The sequence below is a fragment of the Dermacentor andersoni genome, chromosome 1 (genome assembly GCF_023375885.2).
Source record: "Dermacentor andersoni chromosome 1, qqDerAnde1_hic_scaffold, whole genome shotgun sequence".
Classification (NCBI taxonomy): Eukaryota; Metazoa; Arthropoda; class Arachnida; order Ixodida; family Ixodidae; genus Dermacentor; species Dermacentor andersoni.
In genome coordinates, this window is record NC_092814.1 from 25,709,935 (window position 1) to 25,731,920 (window position 21,986).

Genomic DNA, 21,986 nt, shown 5'->3' on the forward strand with positions numbered 1-21,986 from the left:
ACACGGTGTCGTGGGTTCAACCAGGGCCCTTCGATACTTTGGTTCAACTCAAGAAGGGAGCGCACTGCGTCAGCGTACCATCGTTATCCCTCTTTAGCAAGGAGCAGAACGTTTTTTAAAGGGGGATCTGTAAACGATATGGATTTGCATGGTTGCTGTTGGTGTGTGTAAATGCGCGTGCGCCTCAGGTTCACTTTGCCGTAAGCTTTCTGGAAAACGTGTGTCTGAAGTTGGCGTCGGACCTCTCCTTCATGTCCGTACTATATGGGGTGATCATGCATGTTTAAGTTTTCCGGAAATTTTAAAAATCGCCTATTGCAGGTAGCATTGTCCTAGTCCTTAAACTAGGTTATTCAGAGAGGCGGATATTACTTGCACGTGAAATCGAAGCACATATGAACTAATTAAAGAAACGCTAATTAGCTTCCTAATCAATTACCTTACGGGAAATATTGCAATTTACGAATTTTAGCCGGTGAGTTTGCCAGGCTATCCTCTTCAAATGAATTCCAGAATGGTACCGGTTTGGAGGTATGCGCCATCAAACTCGCCGTAAAAATGCAGTTGTTCCACTTACTCTTTCATCAAAACGCACTTTTATGCATTAAAACACATGAGTAAGTGTACCGCCCATGTATTTCGTCCCACATTGTGGGAAATACTATATCGAAACTGGTGTCATCCTGGAGATTAATTTCAAGTCTATGTGTCTTGCAAACTCGCCAACACCAATTCGTGAATTGCAATATGTGCCGTAAAGTAATTAAAAGGTAATTAGTTATTTATTCTGTTAATTGGTTGAATGTATGTTTCGATTTCTCGTGCTAGTAATGTGCGCCTCTTCGAATAATCCTGCACGAAGACAAGAATCTGCCACTGACGTTTTTTAAAAATTCCATGAAACTTAAAAATGATAACCCCGTATTTTTGCTCCATTTTTAAGCTCTAATGATGCACCAACTAGCCCAGAAGCGACCTTTAGTCAGTTAAAAAACACGGAATTGTTAAACAAAGTCATCGACAATCATTTAAATATCTTGCTCCGTTGTTCTTTACGTGCCACACAATTCACACAATATTTTGTGAGCTGTGTAGCACGTAACAGACAATGGAGCATAATATTTTTGAAGTCAAACCGATTGTGTGTTTGCATTGTTTACTTTCCTTCATCAAAAGGAAGGTAAAGCCGCATAAAACCTGATACATACAGCAGTTAACGAGGCGGCTGCCCTCCAGGGTTTGACAGCAGTATACAGTTGAATATTAGCTACTGCAATAACAGCATACTTTTGGATGAGCACACAAAAAAACAGAAAAGCGGTAGCACGTGGTAGGCCTGCTGAAGTTTGAATGCTCATACACTGAAAATACGACAGTGAAACTAAAAGTCAAACAAAATGGACTTAAGATGAATGTACTAGCTTCTCTGAGGGAGATCTGGGCATATTTAGAGGTATAATAGACGAAGAGCTTTGAAGGAAATGAATTCGGAGTCTATTGCATATTTTTCATATTGTAAAGTTTTGCTATTATTGTTTTTTAAGCGCCCTTAAAATGGGGTTAATTTTCGCTACCTCTGCAATTTCAAGTTTTTATTACCGAACATATGCGTAGTGTAGCTGCATTTTCTTTCTTTTTTGCGATACCAATTATACGGACACTGCAGGCGCATTTCCGCTGTCTACGTCAGGCTCCGTATAGAGTTCAAGAGTGACAATATCGTCGCCACGCGCCGTATGTGCGAGTGAAAGCGTGTGAGGCTGAGCCGGTGATCCCGGCTCAATCTCGCGTGCGCGAGCGAGGGAGCGCACCGCCTTCCGTCGCGCGCAAGGCTTCGAGAGGGGGCGTTCTATTCTGGGCGGTGGTAAGGCGGTGGCGCGGTTCCAGCCTGGCCGCTGTAATAATGCGAAAACATTACATTTTATTTATTTATTTTATTTATTTATCAGTCTGCAATCCCCATTGGGGATTTTAGCAGGGTGGGAAACAATACATGTCCCATTACGTGAAAACCCGGCGTTCTAGTCGGCGGTGTGATCCAATGATGGTACCAAAAATCGCGACGGCAAGGAGTTAAAACACGTCAAAAATACTCGGATTGACGTCAAAGTAAACTAATGCCTTTTAAAAGAATGTTAGGTAAATTTCGGTCTGGGTGGGAATCGAACAGGGGCCGTGCAAGAACCAGGGAATCGAACCGTGCAAGACGAGCACGGTTCCCCGACGCCATGGCAAGGTTGTGATCGACTAAATGTGTGCCTAGTACGTACGTCATTGCGCATGTCACGTCGCAGCCATCTGGCTCACTAAACGTGTGGCCTACTGCGTGCTTCGTTGGTTACGTGGTGGCGCAGCCAATGGGTAGGAGGTGGCGCCACGTCAAGAGTGTATAAAGTGAGCGTATAAAATATAATCAACAATGTCCAGTTGAACGCCGCTGAGCGGTCCTTCGAATTATGAACTCCTCGCGGGCAAGCGAGCGCGTTGAGACACTTGGCGCGTTTTCATTTGGCCTTAACGAGGCGCAGTTAAAATGCAAGAGATAGCTTGTGCAGACAAAGAACGCGCAGAAAAAAAGAACATTTGACCAAAGGCCTATAATGCTTTCGCATTCCCACAAGTGTCTCTGCCGAATTTTCTTTAAAGCCATCTGCGATGTGTACAGAGCCCGTACTTAGCGTTGATGCGAGCGGCTAGCTGCACGACGGTCAATTCGCTCGCTGCTGCATCCGCGTTTCCTCAATGCAGCGTTTTGACAGCGAGTTTCTGCGGTTATTGAGTGAGGTGTGTTGATGTTGGCTTGTGCGCGCGTGACACCATGCTTCGGCCGTATTATAGTGTAACAGCGGTTCATTTAACATCGTATTTAAAGTGAAAACCGTCTTCACAGGGACGTCATAGACAGTTACAAATTTCTGAATGCAGCGGAGCTCTGTCACTTGCGAAGGTAATTTACTTGCATCGTCCGTCACCTACTTGTTTTCGCGTTTGATGTGCAAAAATATAAGTTGGTAAACATTTAAACTTCAGTCTACGAGGAGAAGCACAAATTCTGCATGAACGAAATAGCCCTTCATCAGTTCTTCTAAAGCAAGGAAGGCGAAAGCTTGCTTTGCGGAACAGCTAGTATGTATACGGGCTGTATGCGAACGGCAATTCATGCAGGGTGTATTCGTTCCAGTACCGCAGCATGCGCTACATTGTTTCTCATGTTTCCATCATTTGACACAGCACAAAGGGCATTCAACTTGGCAAGTACAAAATTGGCCACTCGGTTGTAAGCGGCCTTGTTCCGATCCCCAAGATAGTGCAATACCGGGCCGACCCGCGGCGGAGGTGAAGCAGGCGTGAAGCACTCCCCATACGAGGGCCGATCCCTACGATTGTGCGATGCCGGGCCGACCCGCGGCGGAGGTGCAGTTCGCCATTAGGGGGCCCACATAGAGAGAGAGAGAGAGAGAGAGAGAGCACTGTTGCTCGTTAACTCGCTCGCTCGTTGGTGGAGTTCGTCGCGGGCAGGCGAGAAAAAGGGCGCGTGCTCTCAAGAGGGGGCGGGGGGAAGGGGTTGATTGCGGTAAGGAAGACGCTTTTTCTGTAGCCCTTGTAGACAGCATGGCTCTTCGGCAAGCGAGTGGCGGGAAGGAACCGCAGGGAGGAGGAGGCGAGGCTATCGCTCGCTCGTTCATCGCACGCCTCGCTGGCCTCCCTGCAGTTACCTGCCCATCGTGGACGATGCGGAGGACGAGCTCCACAGGGGATTCTCGTTCACAAATTATACAGCGCAGACGCAGGCGAGCGTTCTGTCCAACGCTGACGGCGTTGACGCCGTCCGACTCACCAAAAAAAAAAAAAAAGCAAGAAGTGGACGCGTTCGCTTTCTACGACTGTCCCAAAGGAACTCCGGGAAGGCAAAGGAAATCGCCGAGGGAAAGCATGCACGTGCGTGCTATCGGGCAACCGAGGTGCGGGGATGGGCGGCAGGGGGGGGGCTCGCTCGCTCGCTCGCTCGCTTGTATTCGCTTACATTGACAATCATTATCCATGATTTCTGCATCATTTTTTCTAGACTATAAAGAATAGTTAGTGTAATTCAGCAAGCAAAAAAAATGCAGTGATGTTTCACTTCGTGAACGCGGTTTCCTATACAATTGCGCTAACAATTATATGGCATTTCTGCGGTTGTCGTCGCCGCGATGTTCCGTATAAAATGCAAGGACGATAACATCGTCCCCGCGCGCCGTATGGTGTATGCGCCAGTAAAAGTGTGCGGCGGTGAGCCGACGATGGCGGCTGAATCTCGCGCGCGCAAGGGAGGAAAGCGGGAAGGAAGCCTGCTGTGTTCCGTCGCGCGCTAGGATCCGGGGGGAGGGAGGGGGCGGCGTTGTATTCCACGCCCTCGCGCGCCCTATATTGAACGCGATCTGCATTGAGCGTAGAGTCTAGGCGCTTCGACGGCTCATACGTTTGTGCGTGCTGCGTTCTCGCCACTCGCTGCTCCGCGGCAGAGTCTAAGTTCGCCGACTATTCACACCTTTGTGCATGCTGCGTTCTCCCCACGAGACGAACCCGCTATCTCCATAACGCGCACGCAACCCGTAGCAGCCGCCAGAGAAGGTCAACCTAGCGCGCCTACGCCTACCCTCCCCCTTTGCGGAGCTTCACCTCTTGTCTCTTTCCTTGCTTCGTTGAACACCACCTAGACGTTTCTCTAGGTGGTGTTGCCTTGCTGCGCGCTTGTTTTGAAGAAAGACTCAGTAAAATCGATTAAAATAAATGGGTGGCTAACGTGCACAAGTAACTGTACTTAAAAAGCATGGACACAGAATGGAGGAAGAGGTTATGGAAGTTGGCAACCACGTACAGGGTAATTGAAAGTGCAGATAGACAACCAGGACTAATAAGAAAGAGAGAGAAATAGACAGCGAATTAGATGAAAGAATGGAAACTAAAAAGGCCATGAAGATTTACAAGATTGAGAAAAAAGAAATTAGAAGGGAAAATCTGTATGATAACTCGAAGGGAAATGCCTTGCTATTGTAGGCTCGAGCTGGTTGCCTAAGGGCAAAAACATACCGGAGCAAATATTAGATGAGGCATGGGTTGCTGCAGCAAATATCCGCAGACCACTCAGCACATCTTAATGGAATGTGAAGGGATTCACCCAGCGAGACCAGTATGTAATGTACAACTTCCAGAAGCACTTGGATTTAAAGTAGACAGAAGTATCAACCAGTCAGCAGTTAAGATAAGCTTCTTAAGAAATCAAAATGCTTCATTGAGTAATTAACGTAATTTCGCGTATTACCTTCCACATCAATTACATTACGGCACATATTTAAATCTACGAATCATAGCCACTCAGTTTGCATGGTGTATCCATTTGAAACGAATTCTCTGAACTGCAACAGTTTTAAGATATTAATTTTCGAAGTGTCCAATGAAATGCATTGCAGTTCCAGTTACTTCTTTTAAGAAAACGCTCTTTTATGCATCGAAGCACAAAAGTAAATGGAACATCAATGCATTTCTTCAGACACTGAAAATTAGTATCTCGAAACTGGTGCTGTCCAGAGAATTCGTTCCAAGTGGATATGCCTTGCGAACTCACTGGCTCCAATTCGCAAATTTATATGCGTCCTAAAATAACTAAATAAAAGGTTAGTTAGCATAATTATGTTAATTAGTGATTTAAGAATTTTGATTTTTTTAACATGTAATGGCCACCTCATCGAGTAATTTAGATCAAGGGTAAGAATTGTGCTATCTGCCACAGGCAATTTTTAAAATTCTGGACCTTCTAAAAGAAATACCCGGTATACACAAATTTATTTCGATGCAAGGTGAACTAGTGCATTATGGAAGCTAGTTATAGCAAGAGGTTGCAGAGTAAAGACACTATACTATCTTTTCTCATATTACTAAATATACAAAATCAGGAATGATCGCAGGAAGAGGGTTAGCGGTAGCGAAATATTTAATGAAAGAGCGTAAAATTTAGGAAAACACAAGAGCAAGAAAAAAAATCCGAGACACCTAAGTACTTCTGATGAGTTGTGAATGCGAAAGCATTAATGTTCAAACATGTTTAAAGAGGAAAAGAACCGCGACTTCAGACGGGATGTAACACGAAGGAGTGGACAGGACGAGTGATAGCTAGCAACTGAGGTTTGTTACCATGACATAGCAGCAAAAAGTCGCAAGTGCACGCAGCTTGCCAATTGAACGCCACTGGGCGGTCCTTCGAGTTTTGTGCTGCGAGTAATGTACCATAGCGGTACGTGCTGCCCGAGCCAGCAAGCAGCAGCCTGTGATGCCAATACCACATGCCACCGACGTCCTGCGTGACGAGAGCCCAGGGAAGCAGCAGCAGCCGCCAAGGCTGGCAGGAGCACGCAGCAGCTAAGCGTAGTGGGTTTGGGAGTGAGAAATATGGACCACATGCCGGCTACGAAGAGCAATAACAAAGGGGATGTAGCACTGTAGCAATGTCCCATCCCTTCACGCAACACCTGGTGCGCTACAGCGCCAGCAGGTCCCCTTTCACCTGCTCTGCTCCATAGAGGCGCGCTAATGACGTGGTGCGCTCATGACGAGGCATCGCAGCCAATGTGTATTTACCTGCCATTTCACTACTACAAACAACAGATGCCGGCTTTTTCACTCAATGGGCCATGTGATGCCTTCACATCAAAAGTTAACTTAAAGGTCATGTAAAACATATTATTCATTGCATTCATCAGTATGCTCATTGGGTACACGTAACTGAACATTCATCAGGCAAACTAGTCAAAGTACAACAAAATACGTAGCACACCAAGACACTCAAAGATCATTTGGACAAACTATCTATACGCCACAGATTTCACTGCCATTTCTTGAGAAGTTTTGCGTTGGTTGGTGCAGCAAAAAAAGACGCCTTAGGAGCTCCCGGACATCTGCTACGGCAGCCTCTGGCGAAACAGCATTCGTCGAAATCCTGTGTCGACAGCACCTGGGAAAGCTACTAACACTCGCAAAAGTCGCAAACTTCGCTGCTAGAAAGACCGACCAAGCATGCGCCAGTACCTAGAAGAAGGTGCAGCAACGCCACGCGACGGCGGCTACCGGATTTTGCCTCAGCCGATGTCCTGACGCACCTTCCCACTCATGCCACTATACATAATAGTGTTCTAGTTCACTATAGCTACCGTACTTGGTTGTCACTTTGACTTTTGTCACATGTTACTCTTTAAAATTTGTCAGGGAATTTTTGTCATAATTGTCAGGGAAAACCTGGAAAAATCAGGAAAATTTAAAATTTATATTTGGTAAACACCCTGATGATCGAGAGGGGAAGAAAGATTATCAACATGCACAAATCTTTGCTCAGGAAATCACAAAACTAGTTAAAAATTAGTTCATAGCTCAAACGCAATAGCTTAAGGAAAGCCATTGGTGAGCAACGTTGTCAAAGGTCTTTTTAAAGTCAAGAAATACAACATTTACACATATGTGTAGAGGTCATGTTTAGGTCATTTATGTACAAAGCTAGTGGTGTGTCACAAGAAAGTCGTTTTTGAAAACCACGTAGATTTGGCTGAAAGAGACTCACCCAAATCAGGCCCTAGAAACTGTACAACATGCAAAAAAAAAAAGGATGTCTTCCATAAGTTTTGAGCTAACACATGTAAAGCAAGATTGAACGCTGTTGTTGTTGTCGTTGTTGCTGTTGTTTGTATCTGTCCGGTGTCTGTCCTTTTGTGCACCGCTGATTGAAGGCTGAAATGTATTGGTGACTTACTTAAAATTACATTCTGCGACATTCCAGGTCTCTTTATGACAACAGCATCCAGTCACTGGCCAATGGGTCATTTGCTCCATTGAATAACATCCAAACGCTGTAAGTATTGAAGCCATCTCTGTTGAAATTGCAACACTTCCTGTTCACAAACAACATTGCTGGTGTTCTATCACATCCCTCTTTTAGAAGGCACTTTGTGTTTATTACTGTGTGCTTGAAATTGCTTATATCTATGTTGATCAAACTATTTACTTAGCCCACTATTTCATTTTTCGTGCTAGTTTACACAGTGATCATTTCAGCTATGTCATCAATACCAACAAATCATTTCTGAGGGTGGATGTGGGGCAGTATTGTCATGTTTTAACGAGAAGCTTAACGAGATGTGGATGGGCTGCTGCACACAGGATTACTCCATTTGAGGTATGTTTGCCACTGTCGTTGACTTTATAAACAAATGTGTTTGTTTTTTGCATGTGGCCCTCCTCAGACACTTGGCGCGCAACCCATTCATCTGTGACTGCAACCTTCGCTGGCTAGCATTGTACCTTCACCAGCACCCGGTGGAGACGAGCGGCGCACGCTGTGAGGGACCGAAACGTATGCACCGCCGTCGCCTGTCCATACTGGGTGACACAAAGTTCAAGTGCAAAGGTATGTCCTTGTCACAGCGCTGAACCTACGAGGCTGTTTTAAGTGCTTCGTTCATGTTGCTATCTTTGCCTTTGCTTTTGTTTTCTTCATGATTTCCTCGTGCTTGAGCTCATACCCTAGGAATCAAGCACACTGTCACATTTCCAAGAGCTGGAGTAGCGCAACATAGACAAGTAGAATGACGATGAAGACACAAATGGATTGTGTTGTTGTTTTGTATGTGCCTATGGTGTGCTGAAGCTATTGCGTCATACACAACTCGACCAACAACACATTCTGTGGGAGTGGTATGCAGGGTCATCAATCCAGGCCATATCTCCAGTTTCTTAGCAAAGTGAGCAGCTCATTCTCTCGCATACCTTCTTGAGCTGTGCAGCCGCAGCGATGCTACACACAAGTTGCTAGATGCTTTTCCAGGGAGAGTCACTGTTCTCGTTAGGGAGAGTTGCGTTTCAGATTCAGGACAATTAGCTTTGATGTGGATAGCAGTTAGGGGTGTACAGTGCTGCGTGAAAATGCAGTCGGCATGGTACTGTATCATGATGTGTCACTTGAGCACGGAAGCCAAAGGGAACTGCTCATGCATGCTGTTGACATAATGGCTTCATGAAGTTGACGTCATGATAAAGATAATAAAAGACAATACCTCCCAAGCCACTGTGGCACCACCACTTGGTATTGAACTTATACCACTGCAGCAATATGAAGCTGCAAGCCAGACGCATCTGGTGCTACTGTCATGTTGTAGCGACTGTCAAGAACACAGTAGCAAAGCTGTGAATGATGAAACTAACCTTTTATTGGGTGAACTTGTGCCCACAAAAGCAAGTGACACTATAACCACAACGATAGCGGTGAACACAGTTGGCAGTCGGCGAAATTTGATGTGCCGGTCAAGCATGTCGGCTTTTTTATAGGAGTCATCAAAGTTTCCAGAGTAATCGCTTGTGCCCACGTGTCTTCCAGAAAGTACTACACAATTCACGTCGCGCATACAATAAAATTACACAAGCTTCGCTGACAACAGACAACAGATAGAACCAATGATAAAATTCTTGGAAGTTCAAATCATGCAGGCGCGTCTTGTGCTGAGTGGTAACTTTAAAGGGACACTAAAGTCAAATATTAAGTCAAGCTAAAGTGATAGATTAGTGCTCGAGAATCTCTAAGGTGTCAATATTATCGCGAACAGAGCTTTAATAATCGAGAAATTGAGGTAAATGCAGGACATGATTACAGACTCCCCCAGGACATTCAAGTACTTGCCTGATGACAGAGGCACTCCTCAATTAAATTCTGTCACTAGTACTCAACCACTCGTTGCACAAAACATCCTTGTATTGCATTATAAGACAAAATAAAATGCTACTTGTCCAGTTCTATTTCATTTTTGGGCAAAATTCATTGAAACTATGCTTGACAACGACGCGGGCGGTCAAACGCTTTCGCGTTTCAATAGTTATCACATAGTGCTGCACTGGTTTTGCTGGCTTGTGAAACTCACACAAAGTGCAAGTAGCAGAGAATTGAACTTCCATGTGATGCCGCGGGATGCTCGAACAGTATACGCCACTTGACCAAAAAGCAGCTGCAGTGGCAAATGCACTGCTCTGGATGGATGTTATGAGTGTCCCCTTTGGAGTGGGGTGGTGGGATGCACCATCAAGCTCTTGTTATTATCTCTGTCTTGTTATTATTGCTCTGTCTTGGCTGGGTACCGCCGCCTGTCGGGTGCCCTTTTACTCACCGATGGCAGCAAAGGGTGGTGATGGCGTATGCAACGTCACCACTCCCCGGTTTGGTAGCAGAAGATTTGAATTTCGAAAAGGGTATTCAGACCCTTCAGATGCAATTTTGTTGTAAACTAAGTATTTTCTTGGCACGAAACAAGTGTTGCAAGGTTCCTGGAATGGTATTTAAACAGTGCACATTGACTTAGTACTTGCCATTAGTGCCCCTTTAAGGTGTCTGATGTGGGTGAAATGCAGTCCCCGAGAAAAGGATAAATAAGTATATGTGTCAATGCACTCCTTTTAAAAAGCATTGTCCCGATGATACAAACACGAGCGCAAGAAACTAAAGCATGTGTAGTGAAGAGAAATAACAAACAAAGAAACAAAGTACCAGAGAGAGGGAGCTGGTAGTAGGGCTTAAGGTGCACAACATGGACTATTTCAGGCGGTGAGTGGCATCTCTGTGATTGCGAAATGCCATCTGGCACAACCTCATAGTCCAGTGCGCCAGTACGTCAGGTGATCTTGTAGGGCCCGAAACAGCGTCGCAAAAGTTTCTCACCAAGTCTGCATTGAAGATTGTAATGTGCAGGAGGGCGAGCTGTAGGGCTCTTTGACGCACTGGAGATAGGTGGCGACGTTGAGATTCTCTTCGTTGTTGACGTTCGGCTGCATGGCGACGAGTGTCGCCGGCAGGTTCCTGCCGTAAACCAGCTTTAACGGCGTGATCTACATTGCTTCTTGCACTGCCGTGCTGTAAGCGAAGGTTACAAATGGCAGGACAGCATTCCATGTCTTGTGCTTGACGTTGACGTACATTGCAAGCATGTCGGCGAGGTCTTCTTCAGCCGCTCCATAAGACCGTTCGTGTGCGGGTGCTAGGCAGTTGTCCTTCTGTGGCTTGTCTGGCTGTATTGCAGTATGGCTTGGGTGAGCTCTGTAGTAAAGGCCGTTCCTCTGTTGGTGATGAGGACTTCTGGGGCACCATGTCACAGCAGGATGTTCTTGGCGAAGAATTTAAACACTTTGGTTGCACTGCTTTTCGGCAGAGCTTTCATTTCAGCATAGCGGGTAATGTAGTCTGTTACCACGACAATCCACTAATTTCCGCATGTTGATGTAGCAAAGGGTCCGGAAAAAAAAACATCCTTATCTGCTGAAATGGTTGGCAAAGAGGCGCGATCGGCTGTAGTAATTCCACTGGCCTTGTCAACGGTGTTTTGCATCGCTGGCAGTCACGGCATGTCTTGACGTAATGGGTAACGTAGGTGGTCAAGCGGGGTCAATAATACTTCTCTTGTATTTTTGCAAGTGTATGGGAAAACCCGAGATGCCTGGCTGTCTGATCGTCGTGCAGGGTGTGCGAGACTTCTGACCAGAGTGCTGCGGGCACAACGAGAACATAGTTTGTGCGGGCTGCGGAAATGTTCTTCTCCAGGACGTCGTTTCACAAGAAAAACAACAGCAGTCCACGCCTAAATACCCTCGGGACAAAGTCAGTCTTGACTTCCAAGTTCTCAGCAAGCCTTTTTAAAAAAGCTCTAGGTCCATTCGCTGCTGCTCGCCGAGGTCATCTGTACTTATTGTTCCTAGGAAGCCGTTGTCATCCAGTTCACCTTGCTGTGGCAGGTCAGTAGGGGCGTGCAATGGGCAGTCAGCATCAGAATGCTTCCGTCAACTTATAGACCACGTTGATGTCTAATTCCTGGAGTCTGAGACTCCATCATGCTAGGCGACTGGAAGGATCCTTTAAGTTCGCCAGCCAACACAAGGCGTGGTGGTTACTTATACCACTTTGAAGTGCCTGCCATATACAGGGCGTTTCTGCTAACTTTAGCCAGAGTTTAAAAATATGCTGATGCACTCTAGACAAAGTGACTAAATGCATGTTGCTCACTTTTGTATGTAGTGTGCCGCACTATTTCTTGTATTTTGCTTCATTAGATAATTAGTCAAGATTAATTAACCAACTTCTGAAGTGATGAAGTTAGGCAAAAAATCCAAATTAAAAAGTTGTAGAGCGCTTTGCAAAACGTCCGATTAGACAGTTTGTAACTTTCTATCTATTAAGTATTAGTGTTTTTCAGCTTACTGCTGGATACCCACACAAAAAAAGAAAAAAAAAAAAAACACCACATGACATGCCCGTTTGCGTGTCGTGATTGCACTGCTCCCAAGCGCTTCGCACACAAACAAACATAGCATTTAGCCGGGTGTGCTGCCGCTGCGTCTGCTTATCACTATCATGAATCGTTGCAAAGGAAGTACATCGCTGGTGTAAATCGCACAGCCAATGCCTTCATCACTGCCCTGTCACCTGTTAAGCGGCAGCACGCCCTGCTAGATGCTATGTTCATTTGTATTCGGACAGTTTCAAGCTCCTCCAGCGTCTTCACGCCTCATTCGACATTGACAAACCGTCCTTGGGCCGAGCGTCAGCACGTGTTCACCATATTGACACCGGTCAACAAATTCTATTGCGCCAGTGTCCTTATCGTGTGTCAGCTGCTGAACACCAAATCATTGACCAACAGGTTGATGTCATGGTGGAGCATGGCATCATCCAGCCCGCTAACAGTCCCTGGGCATTTCTGAAAAAGACAGCCTCATAAGGTTGCGTGTTGACTATCGCCACCTTGGCTGAATAATGCTCAAAGATTTATATGTTCTGCAGCGCATTGACGATGCCTTGGACAGCCTACAGGAAATGGAATTTTTTTTCTTGCTGGATGAAACCTTGACGAGAGGGTCGGGGTGTTAATGTGGAGCTCCACCCTCGACGGCCAAACCTGGCTGACCCAGCACGCCCGTGAGGCGGCGGCGAGGCAAGCCCTCGACGTCCCCTTATGGGAGGCTTAGGCCTGGCCATCATAAAGTACTGGCTCTACAATAAAAGTCTGTCCCCTCCCCCTCCTCGCTGGATCTGTGCTCCGGGTACTGGCAAATACCGATGGCAGAGGCCGGTCACTAAAAGACAGCCTTTGCAGCACCTTATGTGCTATATGAATTCACCGTCATGCCCTTCGGCCTGTGCAGTGCGTCTGCCACTTTCGAGGGAATGATGGACACCATTCTTTGAGATCTTAAGTGGAACACGTGCCATTGTTACTTACATGACACTGTGCTTTTTTTTCTACCGACTTTGTGTTGCACCTCAGCCGCCTCGAGCAAGTTCTTAGGTGTCTCTCCACGCAGCACTGCAACTAAATTTCAAAAAATGCCACTTCGGTGCTCACAAGCTTACTATTCTTGGTCAAATGGTTTCAAAAGACGGTACCCTCCCAGACCCTACGAAACTTAGTGAGTGCCATATCCGTGTTACCAAATACTAAGAAACAGCTGTACAGCTTCATCGGCCTGTGCTCATATTTCCGATGCGCAGTTTTGCCTCCATCACCGCCCCCTTGACCCAGCCTCCATTATTGCCCTTGACCCGGCATATGACGATGCATTCCAAGAACTGCACTGCCTTCTCACCTCACTTCCAGTACTGCGACACTTCAATCCCTCTGATCCAACTGAGATCCACACGGACATTAGTGGTGTCAGACTAGGAGCTGTTCTTGCACAATGCAAGAATAGCTTCAAAGAGTATGTCGTAGTGTATGCCAGCCACACCTTTATCAAAGCCGAGGCGAACTATTCCGTTACTGGCCATTATTTTGGCTATTGGAAAATTTCACCGTTGCATGTATGGGCATCCATTTGACACTGTGACTGACGATCGTGCCATATGTTTTTTATCTTCACTGAAAGATCCAGCTGGTTGGCTTACTCATTGGGCATTACGCCTACGAAAATACGGCATCTGCATTATCACTCAGGTTGAAAGCATTCCAATGCAGGCGCTCTATCCTGGTCACCCCTGCCTTCTGATCCTGTCCGCTTGTCTATTTCCACCTGTGGTGCCTCCACTTTCAACATTTCTGACATGCCGTCAGAGCAGCACAAGGACCGATGGATCTCTTTGCTTCTAGACTTCCTGTCTAGCCGTTCGCCAGCTCCAATCTCTCAAATGCTCTGCCAAGCCACGCACTTCATCATTAGGGATAACCCGCTGTACTGCCACAACTACAACTCCAGCAGGCGCAAGTGGTTGATTGTTATTCCCCAACACCTCCGCTATGACATCTGTGCCACTTTCCACGACGGCCCACAATGTGGTCATGCTGGTCTATTAAAGATGTACTCTCGCCTCCAGCTTCGCTACTACTGGCGCAGAATGTACCATTGCGTTCGCCAGTATGTCCAGTCATGCCCTATGTGCTAATGACGCAAAACGCCACCTGAACATGATGCTGACCCCTTACAACCTTTGTCATGCCCCGCTAGAGCGTTCAACCGCATCAGCATTGACTTATACGATCCACTTCCCAGCACTCCAAGCGGCAACCGCTGGTTTATTGTTTCCATTGACCACCTCACACGGTATGCTGAAACTTCAGCCCTGTCATCTGCTACAGCAAAGACATTGCTAGTTTTATCCTTCAAAACCTGATCTTATGGTGTGGAGCGCCTCGAGAATTACTTCGCGACCATAGTTGCGGTTTCCTCTCTGACGTCATTTCATCATTGCTTAAGGAGTTTGCATCATTCACCGCTTTACCACGACATATTATCCCCAAACTAATGGGATGACAGAGCATTTTAATCGCACCCTAGAGGACATGTTGGCCATGTATGTTTCATCTGACCACTCGAATTGGGATCGGATTCTGCCTTTCGTCACATACGCCTACAATACTGCCACTCAAAGCCTTTACTTGGTTCTTACCTTTCTTTTTCCTTTACGGACACAGACCTTCATGCACTATGGACACAAGTCTACCCTACTGACCAGATGCTTTGGAGTCGACAATGCCGAAGAATGTTTCCAGCTCGCCTGTTCGTTCACATCCCAGGACCAGTGGTGCTAAAAGCATCCCCACGATGCATCCACTACGGCTACATGCTTTGCTCCTGGCTCACTGGTCTGGTTGTGGGTCCTGTCTACTCTTTCGGGCCTTTCCACCAGGCTGCTCTCCAAGTACCACGGTCTTTATCGGGCACTGCAACAAACATCTACTGTTAACTTCCTCATCATGCCGATGAAAGTGTCTTCAGACCAGCATCGTCGCAGCCAAGAAATTTTCCATGTCTCCCGACTTGAACAGCGCCACAACCCCCCCAGTGTTCTCCTGCCGCTGGGTCGCCAGGATGGCCCCTCTTTCGGTGGGGAGTGAGTGTACTGAAGGCACTGGCCTTGGTGCTGCTGAAAGTAGAAGACAACGGCAAGAAGCGATTGCTTGCCCGCCTCACGATAGCTGCGACTGACTTATTTAGGCCTATGGCTGCAAAGCTACATCATGTGCTGCTAGGCAACCACCCCCATTGCAAAACAAACAAATGACTAAAGTAGGTCACGGTATATTGCAAACAGACCTCACTTAAAGTTTGATATATGGCTTCATACCTGAAAAATGAGGAAAGCAAGACAATAAAGAGTAGACAGGACAAAGCAGGGTTTTTTCTGCCCTTGTCCAGTTTTTGCAACGCAGTCTTTATTTATTTTTTTTATCATAAACATGGTGTGCCTGTACCTAATGCACATATTTGCACCGTGCAGTGGGCTTTAGGTCGCAGCATATAAGCACTCGACACGAAAAAAACCAATGATCATTATGCGAACGCTTTCAGAGCTGTCTGAAAATATGCTCGCTATCGCCCACAGAGACATGCAATAGTCCGTTGCAATGATTCAATCCTTTAATGCAACACATTCGTTGCAAACGTCAGGTGCTTTGAGTGTATCTATCTATCTGTCTGTCTGTTTGTTCATTCGTTCGTCCGTCCATTCATTCGTCCGTCTGTCTCTCTGTCCTCCTCTGTTGTGATGCCATCATGGTTGTTTCAACTGGGTATATATCAGAATAGGCATGGGGGGGGAGGCATGACATGCACCCATACATAACATGACTGACATGTCATGACATCACTGACATGACATATTTGTCTTGGCATGTGTGTCATGACATAAATGGCATGATTGACACGGTGCTGTTGTGGTTGTTTCTTTAACTCGGTATATATTGGGATATGAATGACATATACATGCATGACCAGACATGAATTACATGGATTTCATGATGTGTCATGTGCTTCATGACACACGCACATGCCATGAGATCGATGACATCACATCCTTTTCATGGCATGTAATATGTCATGATATAGATAGTATGAATGACATTATGCCAGTGTGGTCATTTTGTTTAAGTCCGTATGTACCTGTATATGAACGACATGACATGAGTGCATGGCCTGACATAAATGACATCATATCAATGACATTCATGACATGACTGCCATGACTTGCGTGAATATATCTCTTGACATGACATTAATGACAATGCATGCCGGAGCATGTGACATCATTCTTGTCCTGTCATGAATGCATGTCTCACCACACATATCTTTATGCCTACATACGTATCCAGTTAAAGAAACGACCACGACAACATGACATCAGGTCGTTTATGTCATTCATGTCATTCACGTTGTGACATGCATGTGATATCACTCATGTGATGCATGTCATGTCATTTCATTCATGTCATGGATATACTGATACAGAACTTGTTAAAAATGAACCTGAAACAAATGACAATCATGTCATGATATGAATTTCTTTAACTAGATGTATTCTGGATATGAGCTCATGGAATGCATGTGTGGCATTAATGACATGTCATGCATGTCATAAATGAATGCCGTGAATACATATCATGGCATGTTTGTATGTAAAAAAATGCCACAAATGTCATGACATGCATGACAAGAATGACATAAGTTCATGACATCCATGCACAGCATGACATTATTACCATAACAAGATCTTATGCCGACCCAGTGTACCAAGTTGTCTTCTAACTAGGGCCAATGGCCATATATTCATGTTTGTGATGCCATCATGGTCATAACATTGTCATCCGAGCTTCATAATCGGGCTCTCACCTCTGGTTCTCGCATGCTACCTACACTCAAGCCAGATGGCATGCATGAGGTCTCGGCATTTGGGCAGCAGAACACCGGGTGCTGGTTGCATCCATTCAAACAGCGATTGAAAAGCAAGTTTCCCATGAGCATTGATTTTTAAGTGCCAACATGCCGCCTCCTCGTTGCTCCCAAAGCTCTTACCGGACTTTCACAACCTTTCATCATTACCAGGCTGCTTAATCAAACAAGGCCTGCTCGTTCCTGGTGCACATAGTGTCCGTGTGCGACAACGCTGCATTGAATTCTCCAATGGCAGCGTCAACATGGCTTGGCCAAGGCGAGCAGCTGGGCCATGCCACTTGTCTGTATGGCTATAAAATAATTGGGACAGAACCCATCTCACGATGACAAGATGGTCATGTGTTAGCATTGAATCAATATAGCGACTCAAGGCATCGCCACCGTCGAAATTATTTATGAGGCGTGTACTGCAGTGGGACTCCTCTTTCATGCTTTCCTAAGAACACTCAGTGCCATCTAGCATTGCCACCGAAAAGCCTGCACGTGCCCTCTGAAATGCATGGCATACTGGTGTGTGCAAACGCTGAGAAATACGTTGTGCAACAATCTAGCTCTTCTCTCACGCTTCTTTCTGGACGCACTGTGCCATGTAAGATTTGTCGGACGATCCCACCGCTGTTAACCAGATGTAGGAGTTGTCGGACGATCTCGCCGCTGCCACCATTTGTAAGATTTGTAGTCGGGCTTGTAGGACGATCGGAGGAACTTGGGGCGACAGGACTAGGCGAGCAGGGTTTATTTACATTATTTACAGTTTAAACAAGACATAAATCGACAGTCTAGCGTGACTCCCAAATGGAGCAAGACAAAGCATACAGCAAACGAGCACACAGCTCACGAGTACATTTCGAGCACAACAACGAGCACACAGCTCACGAGTACATTTCGAGCACGACAACGAGCACACTCTAGCAGCCGACAATCGCTGCTTATAAGCACTTCGTTCGACGTCATCGAAGACTACACGCCTTTTTGGAGGAGGAGGGCTCACACACACGTGCTGCACAGGTTTCAGTGCTGTCTCGAGGGCTGACGACCTTTGCAGCGCAGTCGTCGTGGTATTCATTGTCCTGCGTCCCCGTAGTCAGGTGGTCACACCCGAACCCAACTGGCGCCCCTAAATTCCAGAGCTGCCGTAGTCCGCAGTTCTCCAAAGGAAGTTCACGGTTGGTTAGCGCTGTTGTTGCTGCTTCTCTGAAGGGCGCCACCACCTCGAATCGATCGACGCACCTGAAGCGGACTGTTACGTTTAGCCTACAACGCGCGGTAATGCCGGCGCGGATGCAACGGACGCCGGGGCTTTGTTCAAAACGGCGGACATTTTGGCCTGTTCGACGCCGCCGCAACGCCTACCCGCCAAGCGTGTCCAGGCGTGTTTCAGTGCCACGTGTCTTCGTGTGTGCGTGTGTGTGTGTGTGCCCTCGCTTGTCAAAGCGCGGCAGCCGGGGAGCGGAGTTCCCCGAATGTGGAGCCTGGACGTCTCTCGGCTCAACTGTTCGCGCCGTCGTGTGGGTGAGGGTTGGCGATGCGTCACTACACTCGGTTCAGCAGGTCTCTCGGCCCGACAGTTCGCGCCGTCGTGGGGTCATGCTCCGCCGTCCCGTGACCTTCATCCCGTGACCTTCTCTTTTGGACCGCGACGCCGAGGGTATAAGAGCAGCTGCCCCCGGACGCCAGGAGAGAGGCTCCGATTTGTACTGTTGAGTTACGTGCTCTCCCGTCTCTCCACTTCGGTCGACCTGACCGGCCGCTCTTTTGCTATGTTAGAATAAACAAGTTGTTCTGTTACCAGTCTTCTCTTGCTTTGCCGGGACCTTCGGATGCTTCCAGTGCCCCAGGCCGCCAGGCCAACGCTACCCTTGGGGCTTGCGACCCATTGGCAATAACGGGCGTCAGCACCGAGACCCCAATAACTCGTGCCAGCGGTACGATTACAACATCTGGTTGCCAGCGGTGAGATCGCGACAACGGAGGCCAGCAGCGAAGAGATGCGGTTGACTGTATGCTGAGCAGCACAACGACCATCCGGGAGCAGTGCAACGAGCCCTGTGTGATGACTGGTTGCCTGCAGCGGAACGACTGCGCTGAAGTCTTGGCTGCAAGGTTTGGTGAGTGCGGGACTTTCTTCTTCTGAGTTTTGCCAGGCTTTTGTTAGTGTCAGAAACAGAGCTGGTAATTGTGGTTGTCGTTGCTACCGGGTTAGTTTGCGGCAAGACAATAGTAGGCAGTAGAGAAAGCAGCATTCAGAGCAGCCATGGATTTGAAGTCGTTGCGCAAACCGAAATTGTTGGAGCTTGCGAGAGAGTTGGGTCTGGATGTCTCAGACAAACTCAGAAAACCAGAACTGCTAAGGGCTATTCTTGAGTTAGAAGCTGAGGATGACGAGCTGTCGGAATGCCTTGAGACCATTGAGGAGAGGGAGACGGCAAAAAGACAGGAGCGCGAACTTAAAGAACAAAAAGAGAAAGAAAAAGAAGAGCGCGACCGTCAACACGCTTTGGAAATGAAGCGTCTCGAGTTAGAGATGGAACGCGCTCGTAATGGAAGTCAGGCACACGGTGCAGGAGAACGAGTATTGTTCAAAATGACTGACCTGATGCGGCCGTTTAAGCTTGGAGAGGACATTGGTTTGTTCCTGGTTAACTTTGAGCGAACGTGCGAGAAGCAGGGGTTCTCTCGGGAAACGTGGCCACAGCGCTTGCTCACTTTGCTACCCGGCGAGGCGGCCGACGTAGTCGCTCGCTTGGAGAGAGAGGAGGCAGAGGATTTCGACAAAGTGAAATCGAGTCTGCTAAAAAAGTACCGGCTGTCAGCGGAGGCGTTCCGTCGGAAGTTTCGGGAAAATGAGAAAGGCAGAAGTGAGTCATATACAGAGTTTGCGTACAGGCTTATGTCAAACATGCAGGAGTGGCTCAAAGAAGAGAAAGCGTTTGGTGACCACGAGAAAGTTCTGCAGTGTTTCGGGCTAGAACAGTTTTATAGTCGGTTACCTGAGAACGTGCGGTACTGGGTCTTGGATAGGCCAGACGTTAGTACGGTGGCTAGAGCCGCTGAGTTAGCCGAGGAGTTTGTGACGCGTCGGGCTCGTGGAGCTAAGGACGGTCAAAAGGGTGAATTTGGCTCCAAGTTTGAGAGGCCAAAGTTCACGCCCATGAGAGCAAAGGGGGACACATGTAGTGCGGATGCGAGTGAAAGCAGTCCGACCGAACGTAAGGAGACGGCGGCAGCCGAAGCCGAACGCAGAAAGCGGTTCGAGGCGAGGCAAGCGCGCCTGTGTTATACGTGCCAGAAGCCGGGTCACTTTTCGGCGCAGTGCCCAGAAACAAAACCAAAAGTCGTGTTTTTTTCATTAGGCAGCACTGACGAGAACATCAAGCTTCTCGAGCCTTACATGCGAGACCTCCTCGTGAACGGGAAAGAGTGCCGAGTGCTTCGCGATACCGCAGCTACGATGGATGTAGTTCACCCCTCTTACGTAGAACCCGATATGTTCACGGGCGAGTGCGCATGGATCAAGCAAGCAGTGGAAGCTCATAGCGTGTGTCTGCCGGTAGCAAAAGTGCTTATTGAAGGACCTTTCGGAGCACTTGAGACGGAGGCCGCAGTGTCATCTATGCTGCCCCCCCAGTACCCGTACCTATTTTCGAACAGGTCCGATCACCTCCTGCGCGAGAAGGGGCTTTTGTTTGGTGAGGCTAGCATTCAGGCCTTAACCAGATCGAAGGTTCGGGAGCTCGCTGCAAAGGCGGTAGTTGCGGGGCCGACGTTGTTGAACGATGAGAAAGGGTCAGAGGCGCAGCAAGCTGGTATTCAGAGCACGCCCGAACAGAATAAAATTGAGCCTGTAGCGTTAAAGGCAGCAGATACTGGAGAGGAAATTCCCGACATGGGAAAGTTAGAAGAGCTGTCTCCAGATTTGCTCATCGCGCCTACGTCAGACGGACTTAACAGGTTGCTAAAAGTCAGCCGCTCGGCTTTGATAGCCGAGCAAAAGAAGGATGGCAGCCTAGAAAACATACGCTGCATTATCAAGGAAGGTATCGCCAAGAAAAATGCTCGCTTTGTGGAAAGAGGTGGAGTCCTGTACCGGAAGTATCTAGACCGCAGAGGAGTGGAGTTCGATCAGCTGATCGTGCCTCAATGCTATCGTCAGGATCTGTTGCGCTTGTCGCATGGGGGTTCGTGGTCCGGACACCTAGGAGTTAAGAAAACTAAGGACCGTCTCTTGCAGGAGTACTATTGGCCAGGGTGTTTTCGGGACGCAGACCACTTTGTGAAGACATGCGACACCTGTCAGCGGGTGGGCAAGCCAGGGGACAAATCGAGGGCGCCGTTGAAGTTGGTACCTATCATTACGGAGCCTTTTAGACGGCTCGTTATTGATACAGTGGGACCTCTGCCGGTAACAGCCACGGGGTACCGACACATTTTGACTGTGATCTGCCCAGCGACAAAGTTCCCTGAAGCAGTGCCGCTTAAAGAACTCAGCTCAGTTGAGATAGTCAATGCACTACTGTCCATATTTGCGCGAGTTGGTTTTCCTGCAGAAATCCAGTCAGATCAGGGTACAGTGTTTACTAGCGCTTTGACGACAGCCTTTCTCGAAAGGTGCGGGGTAAGGCTGTTACACAGCTCAGTGCACCACCCCCAGTCGAATTCCGTTGAGAAGCTCCACTCCGTCATGAAGCGCGTGTTGAGAGCATTGTGTTTTGAACATCAAACTGACTGGGAGCTGTGTCTGCCTGGAGTGATGTTTGCTTTAA

General features: G+C 47.4%; 1 protein-coding gene across 1 annotated transcript in view; it reads left to right on the forward strand.

Annotated features, from left to right (window-relative positions):
- The window catches only part of sli (slit guidance ligand), a 434,906-nt gene that overhangs the window by 319,453 nt on the left and 93,467 nt on the right, over window positions 1-21,986 (forward strand). The window contains exons 14-15 of the mRNA XM_050192987.2: window positions 7,808-7,879; window positions 8,271-8,434. Coding sequence (XP_050048944.1) covers window positions 7,808-7,879; window positions 8,271-8,434 — 236 coding nt within the window. The remainder of the gene's footprint in view (window positions 1-7,807; window positions 7,880-8,270; window positions 8,435-21,986) is intronic.